The following is a 26431-nucleotide window of genomic DNA, read 5'->3' as shown; positions in this document are numbered from 1 at the left end:
TATCATAACTTTTGACTCTGTGTGTATAACAATTTCCAAAATTGTACACCACGTTCCTGATCTATCCATCATGATTTAGGTTTATGTTGTAATTGTTAATGTAAGGTTCTTTTCTTAATTGTGGTAGACGTAATATAATTTTTTTAGCAAAATCACATTCTATGTTGGTATGAATTCCTTTCATATTTTCCAGGTTATAGACGGAGGTCAAGGAGATCTAGATATAAATTTTCGCTTATATGCCCCAACAGGACGTACTATAGTGGCTGATTATAAGAAGGCGGATAATACACATAGGTAAGTGAAATGAAGATACTGCATACGATTAAACTATGATTTGGAAATGAAGACAAAGACATTATTTTCACATGTTCAATATGACGGTTGACAGGATAGTCGCTGTAGAGGCTGGAGATTACAGAATGTGTTGGGATAACAAGTTCAGTACATTTAGTAGCAAAACAGTCTTCTTTGAAATTCTAGCTGATTACGAAGGCCAAGCTAGTGATCCTTGGAATGATGCATTGGAAAATTATGAAGGATTGAGTCCGGAAGAAGTATATGATGTCGAAGCTCAATCTATAGAGGTAATATGTTCACTAATTTTATTAATTTGCTTTCATTCACATCCTTTTTCACAGAATGTGTTGGAGCAGTGACTCCCATTACTCCAGAAATTAGTTTCCTGACTTCTAATAGGTAGTTTTTGTAATGGAAGGTTTTGAATTATGGCACCTAATGTGATAATAAGTTGATAGTTGCCTCTCTCTTTCCTATTGTTTAACCAATTGTACATAGTCCACTGTATTCATCATTGTCCTGTTGCCACAAACATCAGTTTACGTAAGGGAAACAAGTCTCATGTGTCTGTGAAATGTGTTAACTTTGTTGTGTTTGTTATATTTCAAATTTTTATGTATCATATTTTCTGTGATGAATTTGGGGACCATCCCAGCATTTGTCTAAGTCATCTTTTTCTTTTCCCTTTATCCTTTATCTACACAGGGTCAGCCTGTTAATTGTTATTTGTCATGTTAGTGCTCTAGAGGTTGCCTAATGGCCTTCCTGTAACCACCATGTGTTAGCCATGTGTATGTGTGAGAATGTGTTTGATATGTTTGCAAATCATGTAATTAAGGCAGGACGTGAGTACCAGTTCAATATTCACCCAGTAGGATGTGGTGGACCATCTAAAAGCCACATCCGGGCGGGCAGGCATGCCGACACTCACTGTTAATGCTGTGGGCGTAGTGGATTCTAAAAGCAGTGTGCTAACCCATGCGGCTATTCAGACTGGTGAGCATGTGCCTAAGTGGTTGTGAAAAAATATCTGTCTGAAAGCATCACTTGAGCTGTTCAGTGTACTAGACCAGTGATTGTTAATCTGCTCCACAGATTCAGTTCAGATCTGGCTAATGTCCCTGTCTCTCAAGCTAGTGAGCAACTTGTTAAGCTATATGCACAAGTCAAGTTTGCACATACGTGGTCAAGTGCAGATTTAGAAATGGCTGCTAATCAAATTTTTGCTGACTTTTATAGATGTTTTAAACCTAATTCACTGTCATTAAACTTTGAAAAGACCCACTATATGCACTTTAGAATCTGTAAGAGATTTCCTTCCAGCATGTATATAACATATGAAGACATGCAGATTGAAGAGATTAACAGTGTTAAATTTCTTGGGTTACAACTCGACAATAAATTCAGTTTGGAAAGGCATACCGCAGAATTGCTGGAGTGCCTACATGAGTCTGTATTTGTAGTGGGAATGATGCCAGATGTAGGAGATATAAATATATAAAAAACTTGCATACTTTGCTTACTTCCGTTGAATTATGTTATATGAGATCATAATCTGGGGTAACTCATCAAACAGAGCAAACGTTTATAGCGTGCAATCAGACTCATTTGTGGTGTAAATTCAAGAACATCATGCACAAACCTGTTCAAGGAACTCTGCATTCTAATCACTGCTTCTCAGTATGTTCATTCCTTATCAAAATTTGTTGCAAGTAATATATCTCTATTTCCAACCAACAGCTCAATACATAGTTTCAATATTATGAATAAGAACAATCTACATAAAGGCCTAAAATGCTAAAATTACTTACCTTTACCCAAAGCAGGGTCCAGTATTCAGGAACACACATTTTCAATAAATTGGAAGATGAATACCGTAACAGGGATTGTTAGATCAGCTTAAATAAAAATGTCTGTTATGTTTCAGTTTCAACAGCACTTGGCCACAACAGCCAAAATTAGGTATTTTTGTGTGATAAATTTATTAAACTGCATTACTATGTTTCATTCTGATAGTGTATTAATTCCGTAAATATTAGCAGTTCCATTTTACTGTAACGTAGTCACCTGTTTTGACAATTTCCTGACAAATGATTATATTCAGATGTTTTATGTTTTTTTATGTTACAATTTCTGACATGTTCCACACCCACAGGAATCATTCCATTTTTGGTCTTTGGAACGAAAACTGAATCTAATCTACAATGCTTTTTCCCCACAGCAGCAGAAATGAATTTTATTTTAAACAGAATTCCCTCTAATGCTAAATTTAAACAATCAGATAATTTATGGAATGGTTGATGAATGAATGGCTTATGTTTCAAATTAATTTGTGTATTATTTTAATTTTTTTCTGGGACTCTCAGTTTGAATCCATCTGTGCTGTGTGTTCAGCCATTATGAGTGTCACAGAGACATTCATTCAACTCCAGTAATAGATGCTTAAAGAGACACTTTACAAACGTTCAGGAATGAAGATTAGGATTTAAATTCATAGCAATAAGATCAGTTGAGAAAGTACAAATGCAGATTGGACAAGGATGGAGAAAGAAACTAGCCGTGTCATTTTCAGAGGAACCACTACAGTATTCATTTTAAGTGATTCAGAGAAACCACAGAAATCTTAATGTGGATGGTCATGTGGGGTTTTAACCACACTCCTTTAGGAATGTAGTCCTTTGCCTTAACCATTCTGCCACATCTCACAGTGAGAGACATCGTGTACGGCAGAGAGGCTTATTGCTTAAGTTTTGGGAGTCCTTGTTTCAAAGAGAGTCAATTAACATATTTCCTTCCAGACACCTCATGGTCACCATAGCAATAAAACCAGGAAAATTCAATGAAGTACTGATGTTTCTAAAAAATTATTCTCCCAGTTTACCATTCACTAATAGTATAGGAGAAGGGGAAAGTGATGATAGTACAAGTTGAATCCTCTTCACTGTGCTGAGTAAAAATGTAGATTTAGATGTTATAGGCACCAGATTACAAGACTCGTCTGGTGTGTCTTGGGTGCTGCATTGTTGTGCTTCATTTTGTGTGCTGTTTGTGAATTCTTCCGATGTGCTTGCAGTCTCTCTTATTATTATTTCCTGCAACTTTGGACAGGTGCCGGAAGAATTAAAAGTTTATTTGCATTGTGTACTGTAGTCTCTAACGTTAATACAGTAAATTGACAGAAATTACAGGCTGTACATTGATGGGTCATCTGTCAGGTTTACAGTGAATGTGTACTGTACATTGAAACACCATCTGTTGTGTTTACAGCAAGCTGCACAGTTTGGTGTGACTGGTGACCTCACTTTTCAGTCTATTACCCCCTAACCAAACAAATAGCTACAAAGTTTGGTGCTGTTTTTCTGAAACTGTTGAAATTAAACTGACAACCACATGTGTACTGTGCTATCTGCTGGGTGTATAGAAATCAATAAAATATTATCATAGTTCACCAGAAATGGTACAGTCAGATTTACTTCGTATTCCACCACAGCTGCACAATAAACAACTGTATATTTTGAGACTTTTGCAGCAGTTGACCGCACTGTGGGCATGTCGGCAGTCATTCTCTCTGTGATATAGTATAACAAACACAGTACTTTATGTATCCGGGGATCATTACAGAAATACATAACATAGGATTTATAAGCATAATACAATTTAAAAAAAACATGTGTCATGTGTAAAGAGATACATACAGGTATGTTTAATGGAGATAGTAGGTGGTTGGCATCGACCTTGTTGTAGGAACCACCCTGGAATTTGTCTGACAAGTATTTAGGAAATCCTAAATCATAACAGCAGGACAGAACGTGAACCTCTGTCCTTCTGAGTCTGAGTCTGGCATCTTGTGCTTTTAAAAATGCACTACTTCATTTGGTTGGCACCCAAGGCACAGTACTCTTTGACTACTGTGCCAAAAAAAAAAAAAAAAAAAAAAGAGAGAGAGAGAGAGAGAGAGATTCTCTTCCAACAGCTGATTTTTAGTGACCAGTGACTGAATTGCGGTGGATAACATGTTTCGTTGCCCTGAAGCTAAAAACGTGTGCTAACCGATTGTTGATTTTATCAGTGATAGTTATTTACATTAAGATGCACTTCCATACTCAGAAATCTATCATGTTAACTGACTGGTAACAGAAAACTACACAATTATGTTTTGCGTCATCTTAATTAAATGATTTTTATTTGTCTTTTGAATTTTATTTTCCAAAAGTCATCAGTGTGGTATCAGCAGTCTGAGTTACAAGCAGAACTAAAATGGGAGTCTTGTAGAAAGGAAATTGCAGAATTCTCATCCTTACTGGCAATTTGAAATAATAATATGTTCAAGATAAAGACCACAGAATTACATAGTGTTATGTCTTTATCATTTGTAATTAATATTTCTTCATAATAAATAGTGTTGTGGGAATAGCGGGTTATTTACATCTGGTACATACTACAGCAGATTGCACTAGAAACACTTAATTGACAATTTAATCAAGCTAATTTTTGCCCTGTTGCATGTGGCTAAAATAAAAATTGTTGTCTGAAAGAACAGATACCATCTTCATATAAAAATTGATAACTCTCTCAGAAGTAATGAAGATTTAATGGTTTCATTGGTATGCCCAGGTGGTAAAGTGTGGAATGGCCAATAAATGAAAAATCGTATATATCTGTGGATATTTCACTTTTTATTGTTACAGTAACAGTTTAATTTTGTTTGATTACAGTTTCCTTCCATTAATGCTTGTACAAAACTGGTATTTTGTAACATGTATCCCAGTTATCAAGCATAGAAACTAGAAGTATCTGTGTTTGATCAAAGCAGAGTTTTGGAATCAAAACTCACGTAACAGAATTCCTTGTGTACAAATAAATCAGTCAGATTGTTGTCATTATACATTATGGGTTAAAAATATTTTATTGATAATTGAGTCGGGGAAAATTTTATGCTCTAGCCCCCCTCTCTTATATCAACCATTTGATCTGCTACCACATCCATAAAGGGGTGCAAATTGTCTATGAAGTCTTGCTTATTGAGCATCTTTTGGCAAGCAGACTTCTGTTTGAACGATAACTGATGTAAGAGATAAAAGTCAAGCAACACCAAATACTTTGTGAAAAGACAACAAAATGCTTTATTTATAGAATTATTAAGGAAATTGGTATGTTGGAGACATTATCTAGTATCACAGACATTTTGCAATAAGATTATAAAGGAAAAAGTTCTGTTTGGTAGTATATTTATTATTTCTAAGGATGCCAAAGCACATGAATGTTGGTTTTCTCCAGGTCATGGCTGTGTGTCTCCTTATCTGTAACAAATGTGTAAATTAATTTTGATGCACTAGCTGTTAGTGTACTTGGTCACTGGGTGAAATACCACTCAGTGAGAGCTTAACCATATTTTCCAAATAAAATAAAGATTAAAAAAAAAAAAAATCTTTGAGGTACATTCTTGATAGCAGAAACTTAAGAGCCAGTAATTATTCTCTTTTTTGTTTTGTTCTCAAAGTGTGTCTTTCTTTCTTTTTATCAAGTGAAGAATAATTCTTCATGTGAATGTCTGTTCGATTAGTGTACATGTAAGTTTGGATTGTCATGTGTAGAACTGTCATTTTGTGTACCATTATTTGTATTCCATCGACTGAAGAGTACAGGTAGCGTAAAGGCAGATCAGTTGGCTTTATTTACAGAATGTATGCTGTTTTGTGGGTGGGAAGTACATGAAATAACTGATATTTTGTTAATTTTTGGAACAGTTATTTCTTTTTCAAACACTAAAGAAAGAGGTGAAATGTGAAGGAATTGTGGTGGAAGGAATTACGGTGAAACATTGAGTGGGAGTGAGTGGAATTGGTTTGGATATTGGACCCATATTCAGGAGGAGCAGATTTCAAATCCATATCCATTATTCCAGATTCGGGTTTTTTGTAGCTTCTCTAATTCACTTGAAGTGAGTATCAGTGTTGTTCCTTTAGAAAGGACATAACCAGTTTCCTCACTTGTCCTTGTCCTATATGAGTTTGTGCTTATTCTCTAATGGCTGAATTATTGATAGGATGTTAAACCCTAATCTTTCCTCGTTTATTTTTGTTCTATACAAAATGCATTGTGTTCGATGTACTAAAATTACATGAGGCAAGCAGTAAGCCAAGGTATTCCCAAGGAACGTCACACTAACTGAAACTATTATTTCATTTTGACTTGGAGACTTACACAGTTGCTGTAAAAGATTGTGTTCTGGCATTTTTTCAGAGGGATTACTGCAGTGTTTGTGAAGCAGTTGTTTAATAAAAATTTTTACAGAGAAGTTCATACAATTTAATTCCACATCTTTCAGAAATATTCTCAAAAACTAATGTCAATCATGTTTATTTCAAATAGTACTGCTATCATTTAAAATGGGTTTTTCAGTAACCAGTAATGAATCTTAACTTTGAAACTACTATAAGGCAAGGACTGAATACATATTAAAAGTTCATTAAAAAGTTATAAGCATGTTACTTGATGTGTGCTTGCAGTCTTTGTCAGTCCATGTCTCAGTATATCGATGTCCAGTTGGCCTCTAGTGTTGTGAAGATGTATATTCGCTTTGATGTCAAACTCATTTAAGTTGATTTTGACACAAGGCAATGCTGTATAGATGTATAAATTTACAAGTGTCAGTATCTAGGGCTTGATAAAGAGGGGTTGACAGTGTTACTTCGGTTTCACTTTGCTCTTTATTCTGATTGCTTTTCTTTTTAATTTTCAGACTTTCACTGACATAACAGGGAATGCTTTGATATCTTTGTGCGGTACGAAATGTGTGACTGAAATAGGTCAAAATATACCATCTTCAGATACTCATTTGTAAAAGCATTTGTCAGTTTCCATGTGAGCTGGCACACACTTCCTACTCTTATGCAAGATATACCTAATATGTTCCCCCTGGTGTATGAAAGTTAACAGTTTTACTGATTTGCTTTGTAAAACTTTAGTTTACCTCAGAATTAGTTCCTGTGTTTTATCAGGATTACAAATGAGTTCATTAGAAGAAAACCAATTCATTCTTAATTCATTTCAGCTATAGATGGGATGTTTGTCATATAAGTCCGGTTTCATAAGTAGGGTGTTAAAGGACATGCAGTCAAAGGCTTCGCCATCACCACAAAGTACAACAGATTCCAGATCCTTAGTTTCAAATGCAGTTAACAGCTTTTTAACAACTTTACTGATAGCAGTAGTAGTATTTTTAATGTGCTGAAATTCAAACTGTCTGTTGTAGAGAAGATTATGCTATCCGAAATAGTTATTTAGCTGGGTGTAATTTAGAGACTGACACGTTGAAGAAAACTGGGACTTTTGAACTTGGTTGACAGTTGGGACAGATACGAGAGAGTTAGTTAGCTGGATGTATATTAGAGACCAGGAGTGCCTCGGGGTTTTCATACTGGGCAAAGCTGTAATATTTATTGATTGGAATTAACCTAGCCCTCAGGCTACGCTGCAGATCAATCTGTACCCACAACAAAGGTTTCAGGAAGGGGGAGGGGCAATATCACACTCTAGCCAAATTTTTGCATAATACATCTACTTCCCATTGCATAATCAACTATTAAAAAACATCAAAAGCTAACTGCACAGTGAAGTCTATTGATAGTTCATTTATCCCACATCACATTTCCCAACAGTTCACCACAACAAATTGTACTGAAAGACACATTTTTGGAGAGAAACTAAAGTAACAGGACATATTTTGCACCTTTTATCCTCTAATCATTGTGAAACTCGCACTAGTTTCATGATACTTATGTTAATGTACTCTAGTGCAATTTGGCGATACATTTGCAAATTTATTCAAATGGTGGATAGAATAGCCAATGACAGGAAGAAAAAAAAGGTCTAAAACACCAAAAGCAATAATATTAAATGTAGATTAATGATGCAGTTAAGCATAATAGAGATATAGAGACATGGATTCTGTAACAAAGTTTCAGCAACACTGCTTGTTCCCTTTTAATGGTAGTAGTGGAATGTGAAAATTGGGTGTAGGTTGGTAGGACATCCTTAGACAGAAAAACCAGAACCTTGGACACCCATAAGAGCTGTACTCCGTGGAAGCCATACCCCCAAAACTCTGCTAGATAGGCATTTCGAGGTGCAGCCTTACGAATTGCTACTACTTGTTCAAAAAAGATCGCTTGATAACACATATCAACAGTTCCAAGAACATTGCCCATCATTAATTAAATCCATGTGGGAAATGTGGAAAATATAATTTAAATTATGTAATACATTATTGAGAATTTTTTAAATACATATTTTGGGGTGACTCCACCTCAGAGCCTTTAATTATGAGCCACACCTCTTAGAGACATAAAAATGTTGGAGAAAACTGGGACCATAGATATTTTGTTGGTAATTGGAGCAGATGCTTAGAAATTGGTTGGTAATTGGAGCAGATGCTTATATCTCCCTTTTTAGAGATTGGTATCACTTTAGTGGTTTTAGAGTGCATCAAGGAAAACTCCAGATTTGTAATGTATTGCAAACAAAGGAAAGAAGTTCACGGATAAGGGTAATGTTGTTTCTTTTAATTGCAAACTTTGAGAAGCCATAACATTCCGTACTACTTCAGTTAGAGAATCTTGTCACAGCTTATCTAATATACCTGAGGATGACAACATTCCAGTGGGAGGAGTCCCTACAGTGTGGCTCAGCACAAGCGGGTCTAATGCACATGTACTATTTTTCTTGATTTTGTTTTTCAGCTCACATTCTGAGGTTAGGAAGTAATCATTTACTACTGCTTGATCCAGCAAAGTGTCTTTATGTGTAGGTTTTGGAATTTTTGTAATTATGTACCATATTGCTTTACATTTATCAGTAGCAAGTTCTGTGTAACGTTATCTAGCAAGCTTTCTGGCGAGGGTAGGTTGGTCTTTGTCATCCCGCTCAGTCCCTTGTTTTCAAGCATGCTTATATATTCTGCACATGTGAGTATCTCCTCTCTAATGAGGGCCAGCTCATCTGTGTACTGTTTTCACCTTTTATTCTTCTGTTTATGCGTAGGGGAACTTCTGATTAATGGTGAACGGGAGTATCTCCTCTCTAATGAGGGCCAGCTCATCTGTGTACTGTTTTCACCTTTTATTCTTCTGTTTATGCGTAGGGGAACTTCTGATTAATGGTGAACGGGAGTAACACAGCTCAGTGAGCTTTTTCAAAAAATGGTTAAGAACTGTTTCAACCGTGCCCTTCCCACATTCTGTGTTCAGAACAAAGTTCCAGTTAATCTGTCAATAAATAAAGTAATATATCTTTTTTATCCATGTAACACTAGAATTACTGTTGATTGATATGTCTGACTTAGACTATTGTTCACAGCTGAATGTTAAAATAAGTGGTTGATAATCTCTTAGAGCTCCACCAACAAGACATCATACACACATTTATCAGCTCAAAAGTATCCAGAAACCCCTACATCATGCTGAACTAAACCACTACATTTCATGAGAGGTGGACCTGCCATTATAAAAGGAGGTGGGGCATATGGTGGTGTTAGTAGAGAAGCAGGAACCAGCAGAATGGATCAGTCAGGAGAACTTAGTGACTTCAAATGTTGACCAGTCATTGGATATTACTCGAGTAACAGATCCGTAGGCAACATTTCAACCCTTCTAAAAACACCAACGTTGACTGTTGCTGCTGATGTCATTGTGAAGCAGAAACGTGAAGGAATAATGACAGCTAAACCAAGACCAGGCAGACCTCATGTACTGACGAACAGAGGCCATTGAGCATTAAAAAGAGTGGTTTGAAGAGAAAAAAAGAGGCATGGAATCAGTAGAGGGAATTGCTCAAGCTCCAAAGTGCTACCGGCAGTCCAGCTAGCACAATGACTGTGCGTATGGAGTAGAAAACAATGGGGTGTGATGTTCAAACAGATCCTGTAGCTAGTGCTAAGCGACACTTGAAGTGATATGAAGTCACTGGAAAGTAGATGACTGGAAATGAGTAATTTGGAATGGTATGTCACAGTATACCCTGTTGCAATCCAACAAAAGGGTCTGAGTTAGGGTTTGGCAAATGCCTGGAGAACGTTACCTGTCAATAGTGAAGTGTGGAGGTGGTAGCGTTACAGTATGGGAGTATTTTTCATGGTTAGAGTTTGCTCATGTGAGGGTCATAGATCGAGCTGATCAAAATGTATCCCTATATAGATGCTCTATAAGAAGGAAAAAGTGGTATTTCCCCATCATTGCACATTTCGTAGACATTGCAGGGCAAAATGCCTGGTATCTGTACAAGCATAATGAAGACACCATAGATCATCTGACATTTCGTTATCAAATTGTCACTGCAGTACTTGAAAGTAACAGCAGAGAGACTACCAACATAGGGTGTCCTAGTAAGAGGGCAAAACAAGACTCTCAGTTCAATGGAAAGGAACATTATGTTGCTGAATTACCAATGGATGAGAAAACAGAAAAGTAGTAGTAACTGAAACGTCGAAACTATCACAAAAAGACTATTACAATATGCTTAAAATATGTTTGTTGCTTTTTATCTTATTATACAATTTCGTAAAACATTTTTTAAAGATTATTTTGTTTATTTAGTGTATTTATTAATTGTTTAACTTCAGAACTAAAATTTATTTACGTTTATTTGAAATTAATGATACCTAAACAAGTTAACTGTTCCAAATCATAAACTTCACAAAAAGTTCCCCTATTGTCCAGAAGTCTTTCTGGGAGGATGCCCATTTTTTAAATACTAAAATCAATACGTACTTAAAATTGTTTTTTTCTTTCTTCCTCACAATCTTATTAAAGAATGGAGATAATTTATAACTCAGTTAAAAAATATAAATATAAAAATTATTCAGGGCTATCTGGGTTAATAATTTTGTTGATAAGATCACAAACTATTTTTTTCCCTTTATAGTTTAAGTGTATCCCAGGATTAGAGTGTAGCTCATGATGCAGCTTACTCATATCCACTACAGTGCAGTTTGTGTGTTCAGAATGTAGTTTCTTTATTTAATTTTTTTTAATGTCTTTATTTACACATGAACTGTAGATTAGGTCATGCCCATGAGACACTGCAGTAACTACTTAATTTGTTAATTTATTCTCTTCTTGAAATTTCTGCAGAGCTCTCACCCAAATGTCTGCTTCATTTTTTGCAGTGCCACTAAATCCCATTGTACCAGTCGTAGTCATTTTCTTGCATTATTTTTGTTTGACTGCAAAATGTACACATTTTGTTCCCAGTCCAAGGTTCACCACATTAGTCACTGCTATGTCTTGATTTATCTCGCAGAACGTGCTAGATAATTTCCTGCCTTAGTTGTCTATTAAAAAAAAAAAATGAATAATCACCTTTGTTATTTTATTTACTTTTTTCCCAAAATGACCACTTCCAACTTATTGATTGCAGTTTCTCAGTCATTTGCACAGTCTTTATCACAGTCACTTGTTTGCAAAACACCATAGAGGGAAACCCTGCTTTTACACTTTTCAAGGGACTTCAAAAAATGGTGTAAAACGCGGGAAAATGTGGGAAATAATGTTTTAAGCTGTAAAAGTTACGTATAGGATACCCCCCTTGCACATTATGTATGTTATACAGGGTGTTTCAAAAATGACCGGTATACTTGAAACGGCAATAAAAACTAAACGAGCAGCGATAGAAATACACCGTTTGTTGCAATATGCCTGGGACAACAGTACATTTTCAGGCGGACAAACTTTCGAAATTACAGTAGTTACAATTTTCAACAACAGATGGCGCTGCAAGTGATGTGAACGATATAGAAGACAACGCAGTTTGTGGGTGCGCCATTCTGTACGTCGTCTTTCTGCTGTAAGCGTGTGCTGTTCACAACGTGCAAGTGTGCTGTAGACATCATGGTTTATTCCTTAGAACAGAGGATTTTTCTGGTGTTGGAATTCCACCACCTAGAACACAGTGTTGTTGCAACAAGACGAAGTTTTCTACGGAGGTTTAATGTAACCAAAGGACTGAAAAGCGATACAATAAAGGATCTGTTCGAAAAATTTCAACGGACTGGGAACGTGACGGATGAATGTGCTGGAAAGGTAGGGCGACCGCATACGGCAACCACAGAGGGCAACGCGCAGCTAGTGCAGCAGGTGATCCAACAGTGGCCTCGGGTTTCCGTTCGCCGTGTTGCAGCTGCGGTCCAAATGACGCCAACGTCCACATGTCGTCTCATGCGCCAGAGTTTACACCTCTATCCATACAAAATTCAAACGCGGCAACCCCTCAGCGCCGCTACCATTGCTGCACGAGAGACATTCGCTAATGATATAGTGCACAGGATTGATGACGGCGATATGCATGTGGGCAGCATTTGGTTTACTGACGAAGCTTACTTTTACCTGGACGGCTTCGTCAATAAACAGAACTGGCGCATATGGGGAACCGAAAAGCCCCATGTTGCAGTCCCATCGTCGCTGCATCCTCAAAAAGTACTGGTCTGGGCTGCCATTTCTTCCAAAGGAATCATTGGCCCATTTTTCAGATCCGAAACGATTACTGCATCACGCTATCTGGACATTCTTCGTGAATTTGTGGCGGTACAAACTGCCTTAGACGACACTGCGAACACCTCGTGGTTTATGCAAGATGGTGCCCAGCCACATCGCACGGCCGACGTCTTTAATTTCCTGAATGAATATTTCGATGATCGTGTGATTGCTTTGGGCTATCCGAAACATACAGGAGGCGGCGTGGATTGGCCTCCCTATTCGCCAGACATGAACCCCTGTGACTTCTTTCTGTGGGGACACTTGAAAGACCAGGTGTACCGCCAGAATCCAGAAACAATTGAACAGCTGAAGCAGTACATCTCATCTGCATGTGAAGCCATTCCGCCAGACACGTTGTCAAAGGTTTCGGGTAATTTCATTCAGAGACTACGCCATATTATTGCTACGCATGGTGGATATGTGGAAAATATCGTACTATAGAGTTTCCCAGACCGCAGCGCCATCTGTTGTTGAAAATTGTAACTACTGTAATTTCAAAAGTTTGTCTGCCTGAAAATGTACTGTTGTCCCAAGCATATTGCAACAAACGGTGTATTTCTATCGCTGCTCGTTTAGTTTTTATTGCCGTTTCAAATATACCGGTCATTTTTGAAACACCCTGTATGTACGTAACAGCCATCAAAAGACATGTCAGGGACTTGTTTATCAACTAATGAAGGTTTATTATCAAATAAAAACCGCTGATGTAACTGGAACTGGTAGCTATCTGGGAAGTATGAACATTCGACTCAATTTCTGACTCAATTTCATACGTCATCATCAATGTTTTTGAAAACTTGCACCTGTCGTTCATTATTTAAGTAATGAAATACTGCACTAGTTACGTATTTTTCATGTTTAGTATGACGCTTTTTGAGACTTTTTTCTCATTGTCAAGTGCAAATATGTAAATAAATATTTTGTATGGTGGTTGAATATGTGTTGTTCTTCATCTCTTGCACTGTAGTTGTCTTTTTCAGGTTATCAGGTACTGTGCCTCATCAGTTATGTAGAAAACAACACACACATGCAAACTATAACTCACATTGATTGTGTAACATCACAAAAAATACATACGTAAATACTGCACTTGACAAGAAGAATAAATTCTCGAAACACATTTTGCTCAGCATGAATAAAATATGTATCCAGTGCTGTGTTCACACTAAAAACATTTGAGCAACTCAAAGTGCATGACGGTGTCAACTAGTGCTCCAAGTGGCCATACACCGAAACACGCCCTATATGGTTCGACAGAAGTGTCACGACGATCAGAACAGTCACAAAACTGCATGTGCGCAGTAGAGATAGTTTACAAATGGTTGTGATTGGTCATGATATCTTCATTCGAACGAACCTAGTTACTCATATCAGCCACCACGCAATGTAGAGCTTGGCAGCGGCGGCAGATAAGGCACAAATTGTTCCAACTTTTACACATTTATCACTTCAAATCCGTTGAGTAGAGTGCCCTGGTGTCAAGAAACTTAACCCCGTAATATTTGTAAATGCTATTGGATGGCCAACATCATGCCACTGTCATTTTTTCTCCACAAACATTTTTTCATAATGCGTAAATCACGAGAAAATTGTAAATATTTTGACGCAAAATCAAGTGCAGATTAACATTGTGGGCATAGGAAATTAGACGAGACCGATAAAAAATGTCGTAAATGGCGGGAAAACGTTAATTCCGTCAACGTAAAGCCAGGGTTATACTGTATTTGTTTTTATCCATAAATGTACCTTGTTTTGTAGGTTTCTTGCCTGTTTTGCAGCTTAAGTCCTACCTATATGCGTCACTTCCTTCCATGTGCATGACTTATCACTTTCATACTGAGTAACTTTACTTCAGTTCTGCTTTGATTGCAGTTTCTCATTTTTATTCTTGAGTGTGTCATTGTCTGTTCTTAAGGCACTGGCTATGAATTATAAGCTTGAAAATCTTTCAGTTAATTTTGTTATTTCAACTTTACAATTATCTCAAACTCTCTAACTGCATAACTGTAACTTTTTCTCATATTAATACTCACCATATAGTGGAGATGCCGAGTTGCAGATAGGCACAACAAAAAGATTGTCAAACAAGTAAACTTTCGACCAAAAAGGCCTTCATTCAAACCAGAAAACACACACACAAACACACACACACACACACACACACACACACACACACACACAGTCTCTGGCTGCTGAGACACCCAACCTGGATTTTCCATTGTTTGTTTGTTATTTCCCCCCCCCCCCCCCCCACCCCATATTAGAATTATGCACTTCTGCACTTGTGGCAACCTTGAATAATAGTTAATCTGTGGTCATTGCAGAAGCATATGAAAATGAATGTTTAACAGGAAAAGTCATTCTTAATAGCTCATATTGGATCATACTTAACCCCTATTTTGATGCAGTTCAGCAATTTTCTAGGATAGTCATTCATAGTTCACTAGTTGTTGCAGAATCGTACATAATTTGTCATTTAGTAAAATTGTTGTGTCAGTCAATACCAGTTTGATGGGACATACAAAGTGCTAAATTTAAACTATTATTAAGAGCACGGACTTCATCTCCATTGACTTTACATGAAGAACTAGTACTTCTTTACTGCCATGCAAAGTGTGACACAGATTTGTTACCCATTATTTATGTAGTTCCACAAGTTTCAGTTGCTTTTGTGGATAGCAGGAAGGATTTCAACTGAAACTTTGAATAAGAAATAATCATCTCATATTTAACCTGTAACTGATTATGTAACATGGGTCGCAAATCAAGATAACTGTTTATGTATTGCTAGGATGCTGGATGTTTACAAGACTTCAAAATGTAGCAGTAAGCATAAATAATGTTTGTTATTTTTAATTTATGAGAAATACAGATACAAGCTTCAGACTATCTCTAAAATGCAAGAAAACTCAAACAGTAGTATTTCTTTTTGTATTTATATTAATCATGAGGCATGAGGCAAAATTGGCTGCACAACTCATTTTGAACCCTCAAAATTGTTTGATGAAATATGGATCAGGAATTCGAACCTATTTTAACTCAGCTTCCTAAACTGATAGGTCACCGTGTAGACCCTTACAAGTGGTTCTCTTCTCAGTCTTGCTGCATCTGACATGGCTGATAACTTAGTCCATTGTCCAGCATCAAGCTGGCACTTAAAAACCCTCAAGTTGTATTTTCCATAACTGTCTGTCTCAGGTTCACAATGTCTGTCAGTACAAATGTACAATTTCTATGACCTGAATGCTAGTGTGAGTCTAAATACACAAGATAATGCAGACAGTTTCATCTCAAATCATACAGGACCTGTCAATTCATGATGAATTTCTCTGGAAAAAAATATATGGCAGACCTCTATATCACATGTGTTAAGAAATAAAGGTTGGCAGATGTGTTGCTTTAAAGCTCCCTCTTTATATGTACAAATTTAGTTGTCTCTCTCTTACACACACACACACACACACACACACACACACTCTCTCTCTCTCTCTCTCTCTCTCTCTCTCTCTCTCTCTCTCCACCCCCCACCCATCCCCCCTCCCTCTTCCCCTCTTTCTCTTTTATGGGGTTCCTTGTAACTTAAAAATTTAAGAAAAAAATACAAAAGGTTTAATTTTTCTACTGAAAAAAGTTTTTTTTAAAATGTCCTAGATGCGACTGATTTAATAGTAAACATCATCTTTTGTACTCCAGCTATATATTATGTAAATATTTATTACTAAAAATTTAAAAAATTTAATTTTTTGAGTTTTTCCGGATTATTTACTCAAAGACCCCCATCACAAAACTTGTGAAAACTGCACAATATATTGTTTGGTTAATGTGTTAGTAGATACTGCAGTCAAAGTGGGCAGTATTTCTCTCTGTAAAGTGTTAGGAATTTTTCAATATTCTGTATATTTCACATCATTGAATTTCTAGTGTAAAATATGCATGTTGGCAACACTGTTTCCAGCTCTCTTCTGTTTATAACAAATGAGTGAGAACTTGCACATGACTCATTCTACATAGAGTTTTGTGTTTGATTTGAACTTTTTGTTAGATATAATGTCAGTGAGGAAATACAGTAGTGAAAGGATGAGGTGTGTGGATTATCAAAAAAGACACACAGAGGTGGTATTTGAGAAAAGTGAAAAACACTTCACAGTTGTTGGAAATCTGTCAGCCATATTGCAGAAATATCTTGGTCCTCAAGTAACTGTGTTACTATCACATCCATTGTGCAGGAATAGCTGTACTTGTTACATAAAGATATTTAGTGATAATCAGCTTGAACGATCACTGTCACCAGGATATGAAACTGAAGAAGACAGTGCAGATGTTTATATTCCTGGGTATGAAGTTGTTGATGCATTGAATGTTACCATTTCTGTTGTAGCCCCTAATATATCCCCTCTTAAATTCCCAGGCAAGATAAGACAAGAAGAAGAAAATAGTATGTACGAAGAAAAGTGGAAGAAGGCGAAAAAAGTTTTACACAAGCAACATCCTGGAAACTTTGTAAAGTGTGTAACATAGATGCACTTAGTGCAGAACCTGAAGATAGTGACATGTGCACCCACTGTGATACGTGGTTTCAAAACCTAAACACTTCTATCTTGGCAGCCACCTATACCAAAAGATACAATTACTGACACTGATACCAGATAGCTACTCCAAGCATCAGATACAGAAATACATTCGCACTTCCACACATTATTTAATTTTAAAAGGTAGTAAAATAAAGAATGAAAAAGATATTTGGGCATGCCTAGATTCCTACTGCGGGCAGTCATTGCAAGATGATACACTTAATGGTGCTTTGGAAGGTTACCTAAGTGATGACAAAGATTGCAGCAGGCAAAGTCCTAATCAGCCTGATGTTATCTATTTCAGTGAAAAGGGTAAAAAGATATATGAAAAGATCAGTAAAAGAAGCATATCTCCTTATGAAAAGAAAAAGGAGAACCCAAATTTAAAAATTTCTCTCTCCCAGTTCTACTCCTTACAACCAAAATGGGTAAAATGCCAGCCAGTGAAGGAAGTATGCACATTTATTTCCTGCACTAATTTGAAACTTACTTGTTTCACCATAAGTAGTGTCACAGGGAAGAAGCAGTCGGAGATGGACCTGATGCTTTTGTTATGTGTCAAGAGCCATAAGAAAAATGCTGGTTGCAGGAGTGTGCATCATGTCCTTGTTGTTCTGAATGGGTGACCATTGAAGCATTACACCTTCAGGATGCTGACAGTGACATAACCTATGCATTGTGGGGGAGAGGAGAGTTGGTGAAGAAGATAGTGGACCTAGGGAACTTTTACAGAGGTTAGGCATTGGGTCATGAAAGGAGTAGCTCATCTTCACATCCACAGGATTTAGAGACAGGCCATAGCAGAAGTAAAATCAGCCACATCCCAGAGTACTGACACATTAGTTCTTGATTTTGACTTTGCTGAGAACTGGTTTGGTGCTTTTCAGAACGAAATTCAAAGTTATCACTGGCACAAATCACAAGTGTCAATATTCACATGTGTTGCACATTTCCTTGGAACATCACACTGTTTTGCTGTTGTCAGTGTTGATCTCATTCATGACAGTGCACGTGCATGCTATGATATACTGTCAGCATGATAATAGATGATATGGCATACATTTCCTAAACATGTGTATGTGACTGATGTTGCAGTACCCCATTTTAAAAATTGCTTTCAGATTTAGGAACTTGGAAAACACTGTACGGGAATTGAGTCATAAGATGGATATTTTCAGTAACAAGTCATGGAAAAAGTGCATGTGATGGGATAGGAGGTGTGCAGAAACATCTTGCAACAAGATTTAATCTCCAATATGACACTGTTGATGCTATAAGAGATGCTGTTGGATTTTTACAGACCATATCAAAATTACTACAAAACATGACAGTCTTACAGAAGTGGAAGTACATTAAAGGAATTCCATTTAAAAAAAGATAGAGTGCTCTGCTATTAAGCCAGTGGTAGGAATTCAGTCAAGTCACTGCTGGGTTGCATTCCAGAGTGGCATATATATTGCAAGAACAGTTCTCCACAAAATTCACTGTTAGTGTGTGTGAAATGCAGAGACCTCAGTATAATTTAGAAGCCTGAAAAATTTGGTGGGTGAGACAAATAATTAGCTTCTCTCATGAGCTGTAGAATGTAACCGTCTCCTTTATGACACCTCATCAACAGATCAGTGTACAGTTCCCATTTCCTGTGTACTGCTCTTGTTGGATCATCCTTGCCCATGTGCAAATTCATCTTGGCTATATTAAGTTCAATGAGGAGCAGATAATAAAAAAAAACTCTTCAACGTGCAGTGTTGATTGTTACAGTGGAGGCAGTTTTTAATTAATGGAATTTCATAAAGAACTAAAGTCATGATGGAAGACTTTAAAATTTGTAAATAATATCAGAAACAGAAAAGTGTGTATACAAAGCTATTTTCTATATCTAATGTTTTTATAAACAGTTGTTTTCCCGCACTCTTATAAGGCTGTAAAATAATTATTTTGATTAAGATATACCAGTTTCGCATTACATTTACTGAACATCGGCAAGCAATTAAAATTTTGAAATGTCCAGGATTTTTTGACCTTGAAAGTAACTAGATTTAATGTACAAATTTCTCAAATTTTTGCACTGTAAAGTATTGCCCAATGTTGACTGTACCTTCCATAAGTACAATGACCAACTGACGTACCATGCAATTTTTAGGATATTCCGGATGGGGATTTTAGAGAGAATAATTTATAACTACTCAAAAAATTTCAGATTCTCTCATCTTTATGTAGAAATATTTTGATAGTGTAAGAATTTGGGGCATTAAAGTCATAGCTGACAATTAACAGTCTTTCTCAAGACAGTTAACATCCTGTGACTATTCATATTTTCAAAACATAATTTTAAAGTTTGCTAAAAGTTACAAATTTTCGTAGTTTATTTTTCCAAATTAAAGATGAAAGGAGCTGAGAAGTGTGTATGTGTTAATCATGTCTGATGGTACAGTGGACAATGATTTTATTAAAAATAATTTCAGATCTCTATTGCTTGTAGTTTTTTATTACAATTATTTTTATTTTCTCTTTCATTACAATGTTTTCACAAATATTTTATTTTTGGAGAGGTGTCTTGTGGAACTTCAACTATATATATATTTTCAGAAAACTTTGAAATAATGATGTGACGCATTCACTCTTGATCTGTAAGATATGAGATGAAATTGCTCGTGCATGCTGTCATGCTGATTAAATGAAGGGATAGCAGGAAGTTGAGTGGTAGATAGTTAATCTAAAATCAATAAAAAATATAGTTAGCATGAATGCATAATTTGACTAGCTTATAATAGAGCTAAAATTTAACATTGACTACCAAAGTGACGCATCATTCTAATGAAAAATTACTTGCCCATTCTGCGAGTGCTGTCAGTTATTTGTCACTTTTTTAAATTTAAATTAAGGGCAATTAAAACCTTAATGGACTTAAAATAACCTAATAAATTATATAAAACGTATATTTCACAAATAGTGTGTGGTGTGTATGATTGTATCCTAGCAGATGCCACATTGTTACTATATGTAACTGTCTTCATTGATCAGAAATCAAACTTTTAATTAAATAAAAGCATATCTTATCAACACAATATTATGATGTCAGCAACAGTAGGTACCTCAAAAGATATGTTTCACAAGACTCTTTAGTATAACATTGATTGTTACTGTATCAACCTTAGTTAATCAACAATTTTCAAGGTTTTTGACATACAAATTTCTTCACCCTGATGAAACTCAATAAATTCGTATCATTCTGATACATATACGGCATCAAAATGTTCAGTACATCACATTCTTTGAAATGATTTATCTTGCTTGTCTGTACGTTGTATAATTGCCATGACACAATGAGATAGTTAACATGGTACAAATACTAGTGCCACATGTACTCAGATGACCAGTATGGCACAAGTTCCAGATGTACTAAAGCTTTGCTGCCTCTTGCCTCTACATGGCCAGCACGTGATACTATGACTCTGCACTGACAGCTTCCATCAGCCGTACCATCCACCTCTATTGCCTGGCATGCTGTGCCCTTGGGAGTGCCTTTCAAGTCCCTAACTGCTGGGCTTAAAACTCAGGATTTGCATTCATTTGTGGGGTTGAAATCTTTATCTTGTCAGCCATCTTGATTTAGGTTTTCTGTGGGTTCCCTGAGTTGTTGGTGAGTGCCAAAATAATTCCTGTGAAAAGGATATGGCTTCCGTGCTTCCCCATTCTTGCTCTATCAGAGTTTGTGTTCTGTTTCTAACGACTGTGTCATTGATGGAATGTTAAGCACTCCCTTCCTCTGTTTCCTTCTTACCCTACATACACTATGTGATCAAAAGTATCCAGACACCCCCAAAAACAAATGTTTTTCATATTAGGTGCATTGTGCCGCCACATACTGCCAGGTACTCCATATCAGCAACCTCATTAGTCATTAGCCATCATGAGAGAGCAGGATGGGGCACTCCTCGGAACTCATGGACTTCGAACGTGGTCAGGTGATTGGGTGTCACTTGTGTCATGCGTGTGTACGTGAGATTTTCACACTCCTAAACATCCCTAGGTCCACTGTTTCTGGTGTGATACTAAAGTGGAAACGTGAAGGAACATGTACAATACAAAAAAGCACAGGCCGACCTCATCTGTTGACTGATAGAGACAGCCGACAGTTGAATAGGATCGTAATGTGTATTAGGCAGACATCTATCCAGACCATCACACAGGAATTGCAAACTGCGTCAGGATCCACTGCAAGTACTATGACAGTTCGGCGGTAGGAGAGAAAACTTGGATTTCATGGTCGAGCGGCTGCTCATAAGCCACAACTCACGCCGGTAAATGCCAAACGATGCCTCACTTGGTGTAAGGAGCGTAAACATTGGACGGCGGAGAAACGTTGTGTGGAGTGATGAATCACGGTACACAATGTGGTGATCCGATGGCAGGGTGTGGGTATGGCGAATGCCTGGTGAACGTCATGGCAGGGTGTGGGTACGGCGAATGCCTGGTGAACGTCATGTGCCAGCATGTGTAGTGCCAACAGTAAAATTCAGAGGCGGTGGTGATATGGTGTGATCATGTTTTAACATGATTGAGCACTGTTCATAATGCACGGTCTGTGTCAGAGTGGTTACACGACAATAACATCGCTGTAATGGACTGGCCTGCAGAGACTCCTGTCCTGAATCCTACAGAGCACCTTTGGGATGTCTTGGAACTCCAACTTTGTACCAGGCCTTACCGACCGACATCAGTACCTCTCCTCAGTGCAACAGTCCGTGAAGAATGCGCTGCCATTCCCCAAGAAACCTTCCAGCACCTGATTGAACGTATGCCTGTGAGAGTGGAAGATGTCATCAAGGCTAAGGGTGGGCCAACACCATATTGAATTCCAGCATTACCGATGGAGAGTGCCACGAACTTGTAAGTTATTTTCAGCTAGGTATCCAGATACTTTTGATCATATAGTGTGTACAATGGGTGCAAAAGTCCACATATGCTTGTGAGGTATTATTTCTAACAGTTTCCACCCGTTCGATGTGCTGTTTTTCCACATAAATGAAATAGGTACTCCATCCTACATTATCATTGTTTCACGTCTGCATATTATTCATGCCAGTTGTATGTTAATGAAGCCTTGCCCTGCCATGTAATAGAACTCATCTGGACTATTGCTTAATAATGCAGCACTGCTATCTATCTTAATGGCCACTGCTTATGGTTCTTGAGTTTGTGAGAAATTGCTCATGTGAAGCAGAGCCATGCTGTTTGTTCTTGTGTGATAGTGGCAAGTTTTGAAACATATTTGACACTATTTGAGACAAGAGACATCACTTAAAAATTGTCATCATGCCAATAATTCTGCAATTCTGTATAGTAGCTGGCCTGAATTTGTGAGAGGTAAACCTGTTTCGTAAGTGTTAGACGAATATGTGACGATAGGAAGTGTCCCATGCAAAAATTTATTATTAAGGAAAAAGTAGAAAAGAATTTAAAAGAGATAGGAAAGGACAGATGCCTCCCAGGAGCTAGACAAAAATAATTTAGTTTGTTGTTTCTTCCATGGATCATGCACGTGGCAATTCATTATAATATGAAACACATCAGTATATCAGCTCAAATTTTTATACAGCTACATTTTGCTTGTTTGCATACTTGACAGCTTCCTGTTGACTTTTGTCTCAAGTTCTTTCACCAACATTTGTTTACCAAGTGTTAAACATCAGCTGAAGATCCCAATTGGCCACAAAAGCTTCAACAATTTTGTTTACGTAGTTGTTCTTAAACTTGTTCATTGTATGATTATTATGAATGGGCTGTATACTTACTCACTTCAAGACACATTGAGAACTAAGAAGAGGGTTCAGTAATGTGGAACGTAATTACAGAATAATTGAAAATTATTAAAGGTGGAGAATAATTGAATGTAAAGTGCTGATTTTTTTGGGGGGAGGGGGGACTCAGTTACAAGAAATAATGCTAAAAAGTTGAAATAAAATTGACAGGTCACAGTAGTGCTGAAGTCTTCATTCCATAGTATACGTATTTCAGTAAATAACCATGACAGCTAAGTAATTGAAGAAAAACTATGTAATGGCTGCAGTAAAGTTTTTATCGAAGTAGAGAAAATACATGACCAAGTGAGGGAAAGGCAGTGGCATTGTAGCTAAATAAGAGAATAAGAGAATAGATCCATCAGTGTTGTGACATTAATGAAATTGCTTTCACATTGGAGTTGAACATAAAATGTTACACACACACACACACACACACACACACACACACACACACGCACACACGACTGCAGTCTCAGGCAACTGAAACCACACTCAAAAATATACATCAATCAAAATCAGTAGTTTTATTAAGCACAACATGTAATAATGCAGAGTTTCAGATGTAGAAGAATGATGTAGTTGGAGAGGAACACAGTCTTATTGTCAAGAGAGAAAGATTACAGGGAGAAACATTATGGACATGTAAATTGAAAGCTGTATGTTGAAAGAGGACGTCAGAGTACTAAATGATCCGAGACCATCCATGAGCTGGATACCAGAGAATGTTCTGTTTGTGCTAAACTTAATGATGACACATGTTGCATCGGTCGCTAACTACCGATTAACTGAAAGTTAAACACCGAGATATGTCTTAACATTTCTTAATGCTCAGAACAGAAATGTTCAGACAAAGGTAATGCAGCCAGATGATGCCTTTGACAACAACCAATATTTCAATAGGTGAACACTGCCATTTTCAAGGCAAAAACGAAATGAAGATGTTGTGGTTAAGCTGTAACAAACAGTGGAACCTAACTGCAAGTGATGTGAAGAAAATTATTTTCAAAATTCTCATACTAATGATGTAGTTGTGGTAAAGATTGTTTACAGACCATTTCACTTTTCTGATTCAGATTCTCTGGTGTTCAGGTAGGGGTTGGGAGGGGGGGAGAGAGAGAGAGAGAGAGAGAGAGAGAGAGAGAGAGAGAGAGAGAGAGAGAGAGAGGGAGGGAGGGAGGGGGGGTAATTATGGAGAATTACATAGTACATTTATGTAAAACATAATTTTAAACATAGAGTAACAATGTTAAAGAAACAAAATTCCACTTCAGTTCTAAACCTTGACATATTATTTTGCGTGTTTATAGGAAATAATACTCAGAGTTCGCTCAAATCTAAAGAAGGTGCAGCATCTCCAAGAACAAACTCGTGCATTTGAAGCAAGGGATCGAAATGTAGCAGAGAGCAATTATGTTCGTGTAAATGTTTGGTCTGTTATACAGATTATTGTAATGCTTGTGGTTGGATTTATTCAGGTATGTATATGCAGTTATAAATGTTTAAGTAGTGTACATTTTCTATTGCACAAATAAATTTTCTGATCACCTTACAGTTGCATTTGTGTGTAAAGTGATAAAATACATTTAAAGCTGTATATCAATATGTTACTAATTATACAAATGTTCATTTAGAATTACTCTGGAATGGTTGTAATTATCACAACTGTATAGCCACTTTGATATATTTTCCATTGTTTTTATATGTTAGTACTGCCTTTGTCAATATTTCTATCTTAAGAGAGTTATTAATCACACAATTTTCACAAACAGAATTTTTAGAAATACACAAAAAAGAAAATTTAAACTTAGATGAGCATGGGACAGTTTTGATTGGCCTAAATCAGTGTTTAGATGAATGAGAGATATGGTGACTGTTCATAATAAATGTGTTATGTATTGTTCACCTAATCGACAGTGCATAAAATTCAAATATCGAATCTAAGGGCGAAAAATAATGTTGATGATGTCGTATTTTATTTATTATTGGAGTACTCCCTCACTTAGTTGTATCAGAATGATTTGACTGTGGTCCAAATTTTCCTTCTAGGAGCAGTTCCGTGGAACTATCAGAAAAGAAGTACAAATCCCTCATATAACAATCAGTCTGTTAGTGATGAAGCTACATCACATGTTTTATTGTAATTGTAATGTATAGTTTGTGCCCTTTTCTATCTTGATGCTTTTTCTAAATAAAGGAAGGAAAACATTGTTTCCCATTCAGTGACAAGAAATTGATTTCAGTGAGAGTAAGCACAGAAAGGTCAACTTACGAGTTACACTCTTTATAGATCCTGTGGCATTTTTTTTCCCTAGGAAAAAAACAAGCTGAGAATAGAAACTCTTTAATACCCAATATTTGCTTCAAAGATATTCAACAAACAAAACAAGCTGATGTATTGATGCCAGTCACATCTGATTTTGCTTATTATAAGAATATACTGGAATTGTTAGTGTACAAACCATGACAGTAGAAAAGGAAAGTTATAACAAACACAACAGTGGTTATATTCATTAAAAATTTAGTATGTTACAACTTTGAAGTATTATGCATAATGTTTACTGAATGTCCAAAGTTTTTATAACCACACAATTATTTTGGTGTAACACAAGAAGAGAATGAAGACAGTGAAATTTCTACAATGTTTCATAGTTAAAAGATGACTTTTAAGAACTATTCACAATGCGTTTGAATGATGACCTACTTTGTGGAATTTCTCTTTCATAGAAATAGATATTCTGTTTGTGGACCTCCTTTCTTATGTCACATCTAAATGTGTTTTACCCAAAAACCTTAACTACAAACACCATTTCACCACGTTAAAATGGTTCTCTACTGGTTTCAGACACAATTTTTTATATCGTAGGTATTACAGATACAGAAATATGTAGCAACCATATATTATTCGCATAGTCATGGAAATGAACCAAAACTTCATTGTGTGTTGGCTCAGAGAGTACTCTACAGCATTGGTCCCTTGCTTAGCTTCCATTTATTTTGAATATGTAGCCCAGTAGAAAGTCCCAAGCAACTGAAAGAAAGTGCAGCCGAGTAAGACGGGTAAAAGAATGTATCCACAAAATTGCAAGTCCATCTCCTTAATGTCAGTTTACTGCAGAATTTGTGAACATGTTTTCAGTCTGAATATAATACATTTCCTTGAGACAGAAAAGCTTCTGTCTACAAATAAGCAGGGATCCTGTTGGAGGAACATCCACAACTGAGC

The 26431-nt window shown here is 36.7% G+C and overlaps 1 protein-coding gene across 1 annotated transcript in view; it reads left to right on the top strand.

The window, feature by feature from the left end:
* LOC124555750 (transmembrane emp24 domain-containing protein 1) overlaps positions 1 to 26431 on the top strand; it is a 48587-nt gene that overhangs the window by 6549 nt on the left and 15607 nt on the right. The window contains exons 2-4 of the mRNA XM_047129773.1: positions 194 to 297; positions 392 to 587; positions 24516 to 24683. Coding sequence (XP_046985729.1) covers positions 194 to 297; positions 392 to 587; positions 24516 to 24683 — 468 coding nt within the window. The remainder of the gene's footprint in view (positions 1 to 193; positions 298 to 391; positions 588 to 24515; positions 24684 to 26431) is intronic.

Source organism: Schistocerca americana, chromosome X (genome assembly GCF_021461395.2).
Source record: "Schistocerca americana isolate TAMUIC-IGC-003095 chromosome X, iqSchAmer2.1, whole genome shotgun sequence".
In the NCBI taxonomy this organism is placed as follows: domain Eukaryota; kingdom Metazoa; phylum Arthropoda; class Insecta; order Orthoptera; family Acrididae; genus Schistocerca; species Schistocerca americana.
The sequence above is the reverse complement of the archived record's forward strand: the minus strand, read 5'-3'. Positions and strand labels throughout refer to the sequence as shown.